Source organism: Atractosteus spatula, chromosome 4 (genome assembly GCF_055471065.1).
Source record: "Atractosteus spatula isolate fAtrSpa1 chromosome 4, fAtrSpa1.hap1, whole genome shotgun sequence".
NCBI classification, from domain to species: domain Eukaryota; kingdom Metazoa; phylum Chordata; class Actinopteri; order Semionotiformes; family Lepisosteidae; genus Atractosteus; species Atractosteus spatula.
Genome location: NC_142709.1, coordinates 31,088,695 through 31,104,483, shown reverse-complemented (window position 1 = coordinate 31,104,483; position 15,789 = coordinate 31,088,695). Strand labels below are relative to the sequence as shown.

The following is a 15,789-nucleotide window of genomic DNA, read 5'->3' as shown; positions in this document are numbered from 1 at the left end:
CATAAAGGTAAATGTTATGAATGAGGCTGAATGATTTATTCAAAATTATACTTATTCTTCTTTAATATTCATAATAATAGATTATTACATGGATGTCCATTGCAGGTTTCCAGCATCCATTTACACATAATCCAGTAATCCATGCCTCTAGACCCTGAGGTTTTAGAGAGGCCTGGTTATGGATATGACATTTAAAGATAATAACCATGACGAATTAGTCCAGTAAAATGAATATGGTAATATAGTGCCATACCAGAGAATATTTGTCATTACAGCTGTCAATAAATACCTTAAATAAGATGCATATTGCTTCTACAGTTGCAGATATAGTGTCCAGGAGTGTGACAAGAAATAATAACACTAGCACACTAGATGCAGACTCATAAAACCTGAGGTTTAACACTAATTATGAATACATATACAGTACATATGTATACGATAAACGACTGGTGGCAGACATTTTTAAAGAATGTTTTTTTTTCTTTGTTCTGTGGTGATAGGAGTATCTGGTGTGCCAGTGAATGTGTTTTTTTGGACATTAAGTTCACCCTGCCTTGTTTTTTTTCTATTAATACAGTAAAAGGATGTTCTGTTACTACAGTATCTTAATAGCAAGAGCAAGGTTTGTGTGAATATGAAAGAAGCTCCTCAGCCATGCTCTTAATTCTAATACCCCGATTTCTTTAAAGAAATGTCTGGAAGAAATCCTTTAATCAGTTAGCTTAAATCAACTCCCCCGTGGGCTAGATGGTCTTAATGGCCTCCCTTTCATTTCGAACCTTATGTTTTTAACATAGTGCCCGCTAAACCTTTCCGGGTTCTGCAGTGATTGAGGCCAGATTGTAGGCACTCGCAATCCTGTTTATTCAGCACAACCGCACATGTTCTTACATTTTCAATCACATGATAAACATTTGCTATGAAAAAAATAATGTAGGATAGTATTTTAAAAGGATATTATTATGAATGGGGGGGTCACAAAACTGGTGAAACCAGGAATTGCCTGAACACTTTAGCCAATTAGTAAAAATTATTCATACACCCAACTTGTAAATGATTCCTCCAGAAGATACCCAGGCAGCTGGTATAATTAAAGGCTCGTGTTCGTTGGCACAGCTTTGGTGAAAGGTGAAATAATCCAGACACTGGATTAAACAAATATTTATTACAATGACAAGACACAAACTACACTACATAAAACAAAACATACAACACATACATTAGTCTATGTACAGTATTTACAAACATGGCGTTTCAGAGGCTTAACATTCTGATCACCCAGAAAACACCAGACCTCTACTAAGCATTAAACTCTGAATGCCTACAGAGGCCAAATAAATAAATTCGATACAACCTGTAGTTAAATTTCTCTCTCTCTGCACCCTAAATGCCACAAAATAGATGATAGTCTATCTCCCTATTCTGAGAATGCACCCTAAGCAGGAAATACATCTTTTACCCAGGAAACCAAGTTCCCTAAAATCAGAATAGCTCTATCTCATAAGATTCAAATACTTAGCTCCAGTCAGGTTTTGTGTGGATGATCATAAAGCAGGGGCTCTCGCCTGATGCAAGCTTCACATTTCAACTCCTCTCTTTTCTCTATCCTTGTCCTCCTTTCCTTCTTATTCCCTTAATTCTTGTCCTTTTTCTCTGCTCTCCATCTAATCTTATAATGTGTGTTTCTGTATGGCTCATTGACAATCACTAACCAACAATCTACATAAGTATACTAAGGTAAACTCTACAATTGCTTTTGCTGAAGGGACCCCCCCAGACCTCAGCAATCAAACTCTCTGCTTTGACGTTAGAAGTGTTTACTCTGCTAAGTGTCACAAACTTTATCTAAACTCGAAGACACACTTCTTAGTCATCTAAAGCTGTAACAATGTTATCACACAATTGGTGTATAGTATACACATCTCCCTCAGACAAAAAAAGCCTTAAAAATCCCTTAAAACAGCATTGCAAATTGCGGTTTTGTGAGTGTGAATTTATGTGTGTATACAGGAGAATAATATTGAATAAGAATTTTTCAAACACTCATCAAAATGCTCTTATTTTCAGTCTTACTAAACCTGAAAAATAGTAGCAGATGACATATGAAGATTTTGTAATTATTTAAGACTATCACCTATTTACAGTATGTGCTCCTCCAAATTGCTGTAGAGAAGACATTACAAAAGGACAGAGCTATTCAAAAGCAAGCACATTCAGAAAATGAAGGAAGTTTCCAGTCATTTGTGAATATGATTTTACCAAGTAAGTACTTTTTGATATGGACTACAGAAATGGCTAATTGAATATGAACTGCAGAGATTTCCAAGAAATCACAATTAAAATATTGAAAAAAACAGAAAATGCAGTAAATCTATAGTGAATCAAAGGGACCCTTGAGCTCCCCCCTCCAAAGCAGTTCCCCAAAATAAACAACATATACTGTACTGTAACCTTCAAAATTAACAGCAAGAAAATGACACTTTAAATTAGCAGAACTGACAGCAGGGGTTGTTTACAATGCACAAAAAAATCAAGACAGAAAAACTGAGCATTTTTTTTTAGTTCTCCAGGCTGAAAGCTACAGTACATCTCCGGGGATGAAGTAAAAATGAAAGGCATGTTAACTGTGATTAGAGCAATCTGCCCAAAGTCTCAGGCCAAGACTGTATTAACACTTGTCACATACATTTCTGCAGTCCACAGAAATCTTTCTCACTGAACTTTCTGATTTTAGACTCATCAATGTGGCAAAAGACAACGTGTCTCTGAAAAGTGACTTTGGAGCCTGAAGTGTGATTTGATGTTAACACAGAGCATGCTTCTCTGTTCAAACCTGACTGGACAACAGACGCTACAAGAGCTAAGCCGCATACCTGCAGGATGTTATTGTTTACAAAATTAAATTCGGTTTGACAAATTAAACTTTGCCAAGAGCAAGAAAGAAACAAAACAACAGACGCTTCTATGCAGTAACAGCAGAAAAGCCAGGTTTTTGTGCAAAGGCAATGGCTGATGAAATTCTAACTGGGTGCGTACCAACGAAAGGATGTATTTTCAAACAGCATGTGTTCACAGTAAATTGGATTTGGAGAATAGCACATAATTGTATGTTAGAGATAAAACAAAATGCTCTTTTCAAGTTGAACAAAATACTCCCATTTACAGCAATTATTTTCATGAGTTATTGGTCATTTTGAAGAAAATAATAGCTTTATATACAGTATTTTATGTAGTGGCCGTGAAGGACCTGTGAGATGTTCCTGGTGAACAGCCGTGTAGAAGCAGAATCAGAAAAGCTCATGTAGTGAGCGAAATAACCTATATCTCCTGTCTGTAGCCTTGAAAATTCTTTTCAGGTATGCCTGCAGATTTTGTATGGTTCAGACATATTCAAGATTTTTTTTCTCAAATCTTACTACAACACACTTACTAGGAAACACAATTTTATTACAATTTATTTCCATATACAGTGTAGCTGCAAGAATTATGTGTTATTAAAGATTTCTAATAATAGTTTCCTTGGCCAAGCAGCCTGTGCTTCTGTGTAAAAGCAAAGGACTACAGTTAAAAATGGTCCCTCTGATAAGTGGTCTGTAATACAGAGAAGGACATTGGAAAGCTGTGCTCATTCTGAAACACCCTGATGATATATGAAGCAGCTTTGTATCCCTCAGCCTGCTATCTCCCTTCCAAGAATATTCAGTATAAAGGTATAGTCAGGAAGAACCAAGTTCCTCCAACCCATCTTACTTGTGGCCAGACCCAAACAAATGACTGTGCACATACTGTTTTAAAGAGCTGAGTTCAGAAAGATGTTCATTTGCTTGCAGAGTGGTCCTCAGCATCATTAGGGAAAGCTCTCCTCTCTCTTCTCTCTGCACAGGGACACTCCCAGCACAGAGCAAGCAGTCAAAGAAACCATCATAAGAACCCAGCCTACTTTCATCCTCAGTGCTCAAATGCATCAAGAAATATTTGTCTAATGAATATTTGAGTATAAAACTTTCATATTCATATTATGATTCTTGAGAGATCAAGAACTCTCTCTCAACAGTAAATATAAAGTTAAGTTCATGTAGACTTACATCTAGTAAATGTAGACTTACTTGTCTTTGAAAATATAAATGTGAGAGACTGATATAATCTACAAGGTAGACAATTATACAATATACTGTTTAATTTTAATGTTCTTATTTCTTCTCATTGTAATCCCTGGGTGAAAGATCAACTAATTGTATAATAGCAGAATGGTTCACAAATTATATTGTACCACTTTTGATGGTTTGTTATGCATTTTTAGGTGCTGTATCAATAAATTGTATATTGTATATTTAGAATCCGGGTGTGAAACTATGTTATTTTGTTTGATTTTTGACAGTTGTCAAAGCACTCTCGCAATTACTGTTCCAATGTTTAATTGTTTCAGTAAATAAAATCTAAGCAGAGTTCTTTGCATATATTTAGAAACTTAAGTTGAGTTTAGTTCAGTAATGCAGCTTTGGTGGTGTAACTCATTACTTTAATGTGGACTGTATACACACTTTAAATGCTCCAGCCTTACTTGACTGAACAGTGCATGGCCTTTCTTGGTGTTGGGGCAAACAGTAAATAATATACTGGTTATTCATTTGAAGATTTTTTCTTTCATATTTTCTTTTCCAAAGTTTAATCTCTTTGGGAATAAATAAAACAGTCAAAGACAGATTCAAGACAGATATAATTACTACTGAAGTGAAGTACTGTACATCACATAATTACTACTGAAGTCAACTTCAACAGTATAATTATTATTGAAGTAGACTTCACTAGTATAATCACTACTGCAGAGGAGTATACCAGAATACTTACCACTGAAATGGACTTCACCAGTACAATTATGACTGAAATGGACTTCACAGGTATAATTACTACTGAAGTCTGGAACTACTGGTAGTTGGCAAAGTGGTTTACAGCACTGTTTTTTTGCATTCACGTACTGTATTCGTTTTTTGCATAACGTACTGCTTTTAATTCAGAAATTCAAAGTTTAAAAATGAAAATATCATTTTCTTTCAAAATTACAAAAACCACTGTGCATTAACTTTCAAAGGAGGGCTGCAAATTGTCTTTACACTTCATATTGCTCACACAGTATCTGTCCTTAAAATTCTGGAAATAATTGTATTTGGTGAAAACAAGGTATGCCTTATACAGTATGTGTGGTGTGTGGATTCTTTCCAGGACCATTTTACCGCACGACACAGCATTTGTAAAAAATTTAGTTTGTCATAGTTGAAAATCCAGACAGCTGCTCTTTCATGGCATTCCCTGCACATTTAAGTGTCACAATATTCACATCACAAACTGTGACAATAAGGCGCATGCTGTTAAATGTAGAAAACCAAGGCTTACCCCCACAGATTTCCCCATTGATGTCCTCACACTGCCGGTCATCACACTCGCAGTTCTTTCCCTGAACTCTTGGGTCGCCCGGTGGGAAGCATGTGCACTGACCGCACACACATTGTCCTGAAACAGACATCTCCATCAGTCCAAGGGAAGACATCCATCAGCCTGACTGAAACACTAAACAGCTTTACAGGGGTCATACTTTTGGTCAATTGCAAACCTTTAACCCCTTCATCGAATTATTTTAAAAAGCTATTTTATCCTGAACCATAGAAAAACTCCATGACAATAACAAGTGTGTACCTTCCGGAAATGTATAATATTTTACGTTTAAGTTTGAATGTAAGGAAAGAGTTCTTGCACATGGCACATTTCGGAGAAAGAGTTTCTGTTCTTTTTTTGGTCCCAAAACATTCAATCTTATTTACATTGCTTGTAGTGTTCTTTGTCTTAAACAGATGAGAATACAATAAACATTGTCAAAATGTGCTGGAAGCCTTTATTTCTTACTAAATGTGTTTGATTGGAGAAAGACATTTCCAACAACGGACAGTAATGATTGTACTAGTTGCTTAAAATATATGAAGTGGGGAAATCAGAACACAAAAATGAATTGATTGTACTATACAGTAGCAATACTATAGTTTTTTTTATTTAAAATAAAGGGGACAAGTTCACTAGACTTGGTTACTGTAGCTCTGCTCTTGTGCAATATACTGGATGATCTGTTATAATCCAGTTGTGGTGACAAACTACAAAATCAGGATCTTATAAAATGAATGACCTTTTAACATTCTTTCCTTGATTCTAATCATACATCATTACATATAATTAATACAATATGCAGGGAGGGACAGTGAAGTGTGTTGTATACTTCATAAAAGCTTACTATAAAGTTTGCATGTACACTTACTGTACATTTATTTTCCTTTACCTTGGTTTCCTTTCTTTATCATACATCTCTATTCCATAATCCATAATTGCACTCAGACATTTAATTTTATGTCCCTGCACTATCACACAACACTTTTATTAGGGATATAGGGGAAATGAAAAAGATAATAACTAAATAAATAAAATAATGTTAGATCTTGCAATGAGTCTGTTATGGTAAACAGCTAATAAAAGTTCCCAATAAATGAGAGGCAATTTCCTGTAATATCCAGGAAAGAAAAAAGCTTCTGCATAGCAACAACTGCAGTGATTATAGACCTCGATCTATCATTGGTAAAGTAACAATAAGCAATACTTGAGAGTTCTGTATTCTTGCTTCTTTAACATAATAATCACACATATTGTGCTGGCACTGAAACCTGTGATGGTAATTAGAGGCTTACAGAAAACTGAAAAGGAAGTCCTGCTGTGACATTACAGTTTTTTTTGTTTTCTTACATCAAATTCACCATGGCAACTGAAAGGGAGTCACTACCAAGTGTGTCAAAAACATTTGCTTAAAAGTTCAAAATCAAATGCTATATGTTGCCATAGGACAATAGTAACCATTTCATACTAGAGTGATCCATGTATTGTAAGTAAATGTTAAGAGAAAAAAAAACAATCTTCAAGTCATTGTTCACCATATTTCTCATTAAAATAATGTACAAAGAGTCAAATACTGTTTCCTCAATCTTTGTAATGTAACCAAATGTCTATAAAACAGTGAAATCTCACAATTCTATAGAATTCCATTATCCCATACTTTCCAGAAAAGTCCTTAAAATTGGAAGTACTGTAGTAGTACTGAGGAGAAGGGAAAGATCAAATGTTGTGCTTTGGGTTAGAGATGAATAAATAAAACAAAAATATTAAGGATTATGTTAAAAAAACACAGAGGATGTAAAGTATTATTATTGCTATAAATATCAGTTGCGCTATTGAACTGATCATAATAAAAATTCCAAACAAGAGGAGACAGTTAAGCTCACCTAGCTGATTCCAAGTATCTAATTGATTTGTGGATCTCATCCATGTGTTTCTTGAAACAAGCCAGGTTATCAGCTTCAACAGCTTCTTGTTTTTCAGTTTTAAAAACAATTTCCCGTTGCTTCCACGTCTGTCGTCTCATTCCTGTATCATTATGGATTCTAATGAAATCCACTGGGTTGCCAATCTGTCAATCAATTTGCCTTTGACTATTTTGAATACTTGAATCGGGTCTCCTCATAGTTGTTCTTGTAATTGATACCCTGGCTTCTTTCACGAAACAACTTGGTAAGGTCTTTGGATCTAATTAGAAACTAGCACCTAAATGGTACTGTACGTGGATCAAATGTCAAATGTCTCCCTCTCAATTACAACCCTTCTTTATTTTTTTCTTACAGTATAAACATCTTTTGCAGCATCTGTTCTGCTGTCCAAATATATTTTGTTTTTTACTGCAAATATCACTACCTTGTACTATACCTAACTATATCAGAATCTAGATAATTTACATAATTACAATATAGCAGTGCTCCTAAAACAGATCCCTGTGACACCCCTCTTATTACAGTACATCACCTCATTTTTTTCAATCAAACCAGTTTTCAATCAAAACACAAGCTTTACCCGGAGAGTCTACTGCCTGAAATGCGATAATTAATCTTTGTAATGAACTTTATGGAAAGTCTATAGCTTTAACTGACTAGAACAAGTTATTTAAGCAAAAGCTACCTTTTCTTAGACAATCCTCTAGTTTACATCTAATTATCATTTCCATAATCTTACTTATGAGACTATAATTACTTGTTTCAGTTTTATCTTTTTATGAACAACAAATTTTAAATCAATGACTGATAAATATTGGCCTTAAGCAACTTCAATAACATCTTATCTACAGTAAGTACAAGTGGTAGGATACCATCAGGTCCTGAAGATTTGTTAATCTTAAGCGCTTGTAGTACCTGTGTTGGACTTAGCCTGTACAGTTTCAAAATATACTTCAAACCAGCATATTTTATAATTAATTACTTAATTGGATCAGAATTCCTTCATCTCCTCTGGTGCTGCTACTTTAGACCTGTTAGGAAACCTGAAGACACTCTGGCCCTTTGGATCCACAATCCCTGGACAAGATCAATACAGGAATTACCTCTTGTAGATACTCTTACAAACCATTTATGCAAACAGTTATTAGTTTCAGTTTCTTTTGATGACATTCCTTTTGGTTTTTCCTAATTTTTACTGTATATGGAAATACTTCCATCATAAGCCCTTTACACACACATCCCTGACTTCATTATACAATATGGAGTTTATAACGAAGGTTTGCTAGGGATGACAACAACCAAGTTCAATCAGACTTGGCTGTCAATAATTAGCAATCACTCCTGATGTCATTTCCTCATATACTGTACAGTACATCCTTTTGCATCTCACCTCCACCCTATCTCCACCTGTGCAGCTGCCCTTTGGCCACTCCTCACTCTGCAAGTTGTCCCAGCCTCCTTGTCCTGTGGTCAGAAGCTTAACCCTCAGCCAAGTGGATTAAGTCAAATTTTGACTAAACACTCCATAAGCCTTTCAGTAAAGATAAGATCACTTTATTGGCCATATACAATTTCTTCCATTAAGAATTTGTCTTTTTCACATACTGTACCCCAGCTTGCTCTCCATGAGACACACAGACAGAGAGAGAAGCTTGGGGTCAGAGCACAGGGTCAGCCATTGAACGGTGCCCCTGGAGCAGTTGGGGTTAAGGGCCCAATAGAGTAGGATTCCTCTGCCGGCCACAGGATTTGAACTGACAACATTCCAGCCACAGGGGCAGATCCTTAGCCACAGAGCCACTGCTCCTTTTTTTATATATATATTTTTATTAAGTAAATGTAATTCTTGGCTTTTGTTATTCCTAGTGAAACTGAATTATAGCTAAAATATGTTAATACATACTGTACAGTATATGTTTATATGTATATAAAACTCCTAACTCTATATACTCTACAGTATAGACCCTTGATTTATGTACAGCAGGTAAAAAAAGGAGTTACAGGACATTACTGAATAATCAAGTATAATCAGAAAAAATCCTTACACATTTGGAAGAATGAACTATTAAACATAACAAACAAATTGACTAGTCAATGTGCCAGGAGCAAGTGTGAGTGTGAGGGAATATCATTTTTACAAATGAAATGTCCTGTATCATCATAACAGATAACACATTAAAATTAATATGTCCTTTATGGCATCACCTTCATATGAACAATCCTATACCTATTTTTGACAACTTTCCAGATTTCACTGTATTTAAATATTTTATTTATTTTAATACAGTGAAAGAAACAGATTTTTTTTTACTGCAATTTTCCGAGAAGTCTTTGGAAACGAGACAGCAAAACAAAGAATGAGCTATGAATAAATGCAAAAAACATTAACAGTTGTGCAGGTCCTCTGTGTTAATATGAGGAAGTACATTAATAGCCATTATAACCTTATAATAAGAGAACATAGACATGATAATGTAAACAGCACAAGATGAGCAATCTACAGTGTGACGCACTGATTATATAAAAAGAAAAACATATGGTTATGATATCTAAGTATCCAAATCTCTATATTGTGATTATATATACATTCAGTATATACTGTACATAAGTATTGACTTTTTTAAAACTGGACATCAAGTTGAAATGTGTTTCTTCAATAATAAGCTTCCACATATGTACAGTATTGGATGAATACACCTATACTGTGAATACATAAAACAAGAACATAAGAACATATGAAGACTGGAAATAAGAGGAGGGTTCATTGGATTGCTTGTGACTTAAAAGTGGCTGAGGATCTCAGATCTCTTTTTCATTTGGAATTGGCTTACACAGCATAGTCAGTTCCAGACACCTACAGCCCTTTGTATAGAAAAGTTGCTTCCTGTTCTCATTCCAACTCAATTCTTCAATTCACGTTGCAAAAATCTGTGTAGATACTGAATGCAACATACAGTATAAAAAGGCTGAAAGAACTGCACCTTTTGTAGTTGTGATCACAGAAGACGGTTAGAGCGAGTATTACAAATGAATAAACATGGACGTCCTCAGAATAAGCCATTAAACAAGAGCCAGAAGACTCAAGTGGACACTACATGGAACAGGTGGCACTTCTTCACACAAATGGCCATGTGAATCTGCAACATGTTGCCCAACCGTGTTGTCGAAGCAGATTACTTTGTTTTTTCAAAAATGGGTCCATACATCAATAAGCTACGAACTTCAAAGAGGCTAAGTGAGCTTAATGGTCTCCTCTTGTTTGTACCCCTCCTTATGTTCTTATATTAAATCTGCACTGGTATCTATTGTTTACTCCTAGATACAGTAATTCCATTTCTTCATCTCTGTCACGTAAGGACATCAATGAGACGTAGGCAGTTAAGCTGTTTTTCTTGGAACTGGTATGTTTTAAGGCCACAGTAACACACACGGGAAGGCTAAACATTGAAGAAAAAATTTACCAACGCCTTTGACACTCATTCCATTATTCATTTATGCTATAATTGAAAATGTAATTTAAATGTTAAGGTTTTATTTAAGCTAGGATGATAATGCATAGACTGTTACACAATTCTTTCTTGATTTTCTGTTTCTGAAAAAATAAGCTGTTTGTACTGCAAGTATAAACCCGGCATTTTGAGTTTTAGGATTGACTAATTGCCACGTCTAATAAATGACCTTCCACACAATGATGGACAGAATAAATCTCCACTGAGGTTGAAATTAATTTACCGGAAAATGTCAGCAGCACTGTAGATTTAATCAGCAAAATGTTAAGTATATGCAGTTTCAGTTTTAGATTATCACATCATTAATTTGTAAAATGTTGGGATATCTCCTATCATCAGAGAATATCTAGCACTCACATAGAATGTCTTGTATTTAAACTGTCAGACCCTAAGCCCACTTATGTACTGCTAAAAGCAAAAAGGTAAACAACACCCAGTGATAATCTTACGGCATAGCAACCTCTTCATTGTAGATATCAGACATCTGCTTGGTCTGGGTACCATGGCAACAGATGATGTCACGGCACACTCGCCTTATCGATTAACCTTCACCTCCCTGCAACTCTTCCAGAAAGGAAAATCATTTATTACTTAGCAGCACTGCCATTTCTATCGATTTTTTTTCAGCATTTAAGTGTGTTGCAAAATAACAGTTTTTTTTAATAAAACCAAGAAGGCAATCCAAACTCATAGTTTATTCAGTGCAGGATAAGTTTTCACCCACTTTTAAACGACATGTATTTTTCTTAGATAACTTCTTTGATTTGGTGAAAACACTGTGTCAAATGACACCAAACAAATACTTTCCACACACTTCTACTGTATATCTACTGTATTATCATGAACAAAGATTTGCACAATCTTAAACGAAAATAAAATAATGGCAAACTTTGATTTGGAGTTTGATTCAAGTATTTAATTGTATTCAACACAATACAGTAAAATGCATTTTTGACATATATAATAAACGTATCAAATGACATAATTCTTTTTCTAAAAAGTTTAAAAGTACTTGCACATTAGATTTCTCAAATGGTACAGTATACACACTTTTTCATTTACTGTTGGTTTTCTTTGCGTTATCCCACAATGGAAATTTACATATTTACATACTAAAGGCTACAAATAAGAGGACACAATTCAATTTATCTAGTCAGTTTAGTAGTTAATATCTAATTGATCCAAGGATCACATTCGCCATTTACTTGAAAGAAACAAGGGTATTTGCTTCAACATGACTGTTAACTTGTTCCATACTTCCACAACTCTTTGGGAAAATAAGTTGCTCCTAGTTTGGTTCCACATAGTTTCTACTTGTGTCCTCTGTTCAACACAGGTATTTAAATCCTTTTCAATTAATACAGTACGTATACAGTCACAATACTTAATGATTATGTAAATAATGATGTTTAAGTCTCAAGTTCAGAGATGAACGAAAAAGTATCGAAAACAATGACTAGCTTTGCTCCTGGAAAAACAATTTGCTTTTGCAATGTCCTGTTTGTGGTGGAAATGTCCTGTGTGTTTTATACTGCGCTGCCACAAAAAAAAATAGAGACAGAGATGGGCAAAATTCTCACTCACTGAAGGAATCAGTTCTTATTTTTATGTGTTATGTTTAAGTTTAAAAAACTAGAGGAAGGCTTTCAGATCATCTAACCTATTTGGTTTCCTTCATAAGATTTTAAAAGTGGGAATCTAACAGAATTAATTCTGAGTACCTTACGTAGACATAAAAAATTAGACATTTAAAATATGACACCATTTAAATCTAAATGTTGGAAAAAAATCATGTTTTAGTATAAAAAACAACAAAATACAGTATATTAGAAAAACATTTAGGAATGTAGCCCTCAAATCATCAGTCATAGTGTGATATACAGTACTTTTGAAGAAAGTTAATAAAAAGCAATGCAGAACTGACATAAGTATTAAAAAGGAATACAAAAATGACTTCATGATTAAGGTGTATTCTAATTATTGAAAAACATACCCACAACAAAGCCATAATACTGTACTGTGTGTACTGTATTTTAAGCACGCCAGAAAGAGGATCTCTCAGGCTCTGTTACATTTTGAAGTATTGTTCCTCTCTGGGAACTATAATAGTTATTCATGGCTGTGAAAATGTGGATTTGCATATTCAAAAATACAGTATACAATAGATATAATGAGTGAGAAACCATAAGGTTATCTAACATTCTGATTATGAAAATTAGTTGGAGATGAGGATTTACTGTAGATCTAATATAAACCTTTGTGATCTTTACTCTTGGTTGGACTTTTGTGTGGGACACAGAAATTTAATCTCTATGTTTGTTATAAAGAAATGAGAGGCCGTATTACAAAGTACTGTGCATTGACAGCATTGGTACAGGTACTTTAAAAAAACATTTCAGGGTTAAAAATAAAAAAAATATATATCCTGTAAATATACAGTATCTACAGAAATGTATTTTCCAAAACGTATATACCTCAATCACTAGCATCAACAGTTTGGAGCATTTAATGTAAAAATTAAAAAGTGAATTATAATTGCATTAAATATGTGCAATTATTAAATTATTAAAAAACTGATTAGAGCAAGCTGTAAAAAATACTGCATACTGGTCTGAACATGACATAAATTCATACATCTAAAATTGGAGTTTACTAACCCACGCCTTGAGAGAGGTATAGTGTGGTACTGTATATGGTAGTATATGGTGTGTATACTAACATTTTCACCTTGATTCTGCACATATTCTGATTCATAGATAGTACCTATCTATGTCTTGAATGTTTTAGAATAAATTTGTTTTTTGCATTCTGCACATCATGTTAAAGCTTCAGTTTTGTATATAAGTTACTACTGTAACCTGCTAACATTATAAACTACTGTAGACATACAGTACTGTACACAGCAGTGTGCTACAGTGATACAGGACTCTGGACTTATAACTGGAAACTTTGGGCTCATATTACAGATAGGAATACTGTTTTTGTATCCCTGAAGAAGCTACAGTACCTCACCTAGACACTTAGTGAAATGCCCAGATCTACAGTGTAAATGGATATGAAGGTACAATACTTTGTTTGAAAAAAAAAACATCAGCCAAATCAATTCATAATACATTTATATGACAAAACACATTGGTATTTTATACCCTTTAACTACTTAATAATATCTTGCAACACACATTTTTCGCCTAATTTTCCATTTTGATTTCATACAGTATGTAAAGAAAAATGTTTTATACAAAACTTGTGTGTTTAAAAGTGTAATACCGTACATGGAAATAATAACAAATCTGTCCATTGTCTTCAAGGCTTTTGGCTTTTTTTGACAGTGTCATTCTTCTTTCACAAGCACTGTTAACAATGAAAATCTGACTTGTAAATACAGACTTGCTCATTCGCACAAAGAGCAGTAATCTTCAACAGTAAATGACAGTAGTGCTCACAAAGCAAGAACAGAAAATAGGAGCGTTGCTTTTGGTATCTTGATGTGTTTTATGATGCATGAGCTCAGAAATATACAGAGGTTAATGTAAATTAATAAGTTTCAGAGAGAAAGGAGAACTTCAAGGTTTCTTGAAACTATTTTTTTACTGATGCATTAAAAATTGCTTAAACTCCAGGCCAAATTCATTTTTGCCGTGTGAAGCAAAAGTTCTTTAAATGTTTGTTTGCTTGCTATCTATGCATTTAATTGAAACCCTTTTATTATACTATTATTAAATAGTAACAATAACACTGTTTTAAATACTTCAGTAATTGTTAACAGTCTACACATTCTCAAATTCGGAATGTATAGAGCTCTGTTTTAAAGTATGCATTGTATCTAATAATATCTAAGTTGATTTATATTTTTTCACCTCAGAATGCATGGGGTTATATCCAGTACTCACAGCTGTGTTTATTTATTATTATATTTAAGTGATAACTACATGAGATTTTCTTGTAACCAGGCAGTTGCGTCTGGAGATCTCTTGGGGCACTAAGCTTACAACTGGCAACACCTCTTTATACACTCATGGCTTGACTCTCAATGGATAGCCAAGGCATGCACCTCCTGTAGATGACTCCAACACTGACTCTGGATTGAAAGAGCTATTACTGTAGGTGCAATGTCAACATCAACGTGCACTGAGTAGTTACCCTAAGCATCCTCTAGTATGGGTATGCATGTTTTATCTCAATCAGTTTTGTACATATTGTTCATAAGCCACCATTCATACAAATTGGATGAGCATCTACTGTAATACACTGACAGGATGAAAAAACTGGACCTTTTAATTCCTGCACACAGAAGACTGTCCTTGTATCAGAAAGTGACCTGATCCTGTATTCTAAATCAAAGGCACTGACTAAGTCCAACCAGTGAACGTCTTCAGAACAGTACAACATGAACAGTGAAACATGAACCAGAGGACACAAGTGGGAACTACAGTATATGGAAATACATTTCGAACTGAGAACAGGAGACACTTTTTAATCCAAATAGTTGAGGGTGTGCGTGGGAAAGGCTACCCAGCCATATTGCTGAGCCGATACCCTCACTCCTTCAAGAAATGGCTGTATGAGACCCTTGGGTTAATTAGCTACTAACTACAAAATGGGCTGGACAGGATGAATGGCCTCATCTCATTTGTAATCTTTCTAATGTTCTTATGAAATCGATGTGTGAATCCATTATAATTCCATTGCTTTACAAATTGTATATGAACTACATTATGTTGTGATAATGCAATAAATATAGTATTACAGAAATGTCAGTGGTATACAGTATGTGTTCTTTTTTAAGAGCTCTTCAATTTTCGAGCATTTTAATATACAATAATTGTACAGAAGTTACTTTTCCCTCATATCTGATAGGTCTGTTTTGCTATATCTATTTACCAATTTGAGCCTTTTCACTTGTTGAAATACTGTATATTCAAAGT

General features: G+C 34.5%; 1 protein-coding gene across 1 annotated transcript in view; it reads right to left on the bottom strand.

Moving 5' to 3' along the window:
• itgbl1 (integrin, beta-like 1) overlaps positions 1-15,789 on the bottom strand; it is a 107,032-nt gene that overhangs the window by 35,041 nt on the left and 56,202 nt on the right. The window contains exon 8 of the mRNA XM_088913360.1: positions 5,392-5,508. Within this exon, the coding sequence (XP_088769486.1) occupies positions 5,392-5,508 (117 nt within the window). The remainder of the gene's footprint in view (positions 1-5,391; positions 5,509-15,789) is intronic.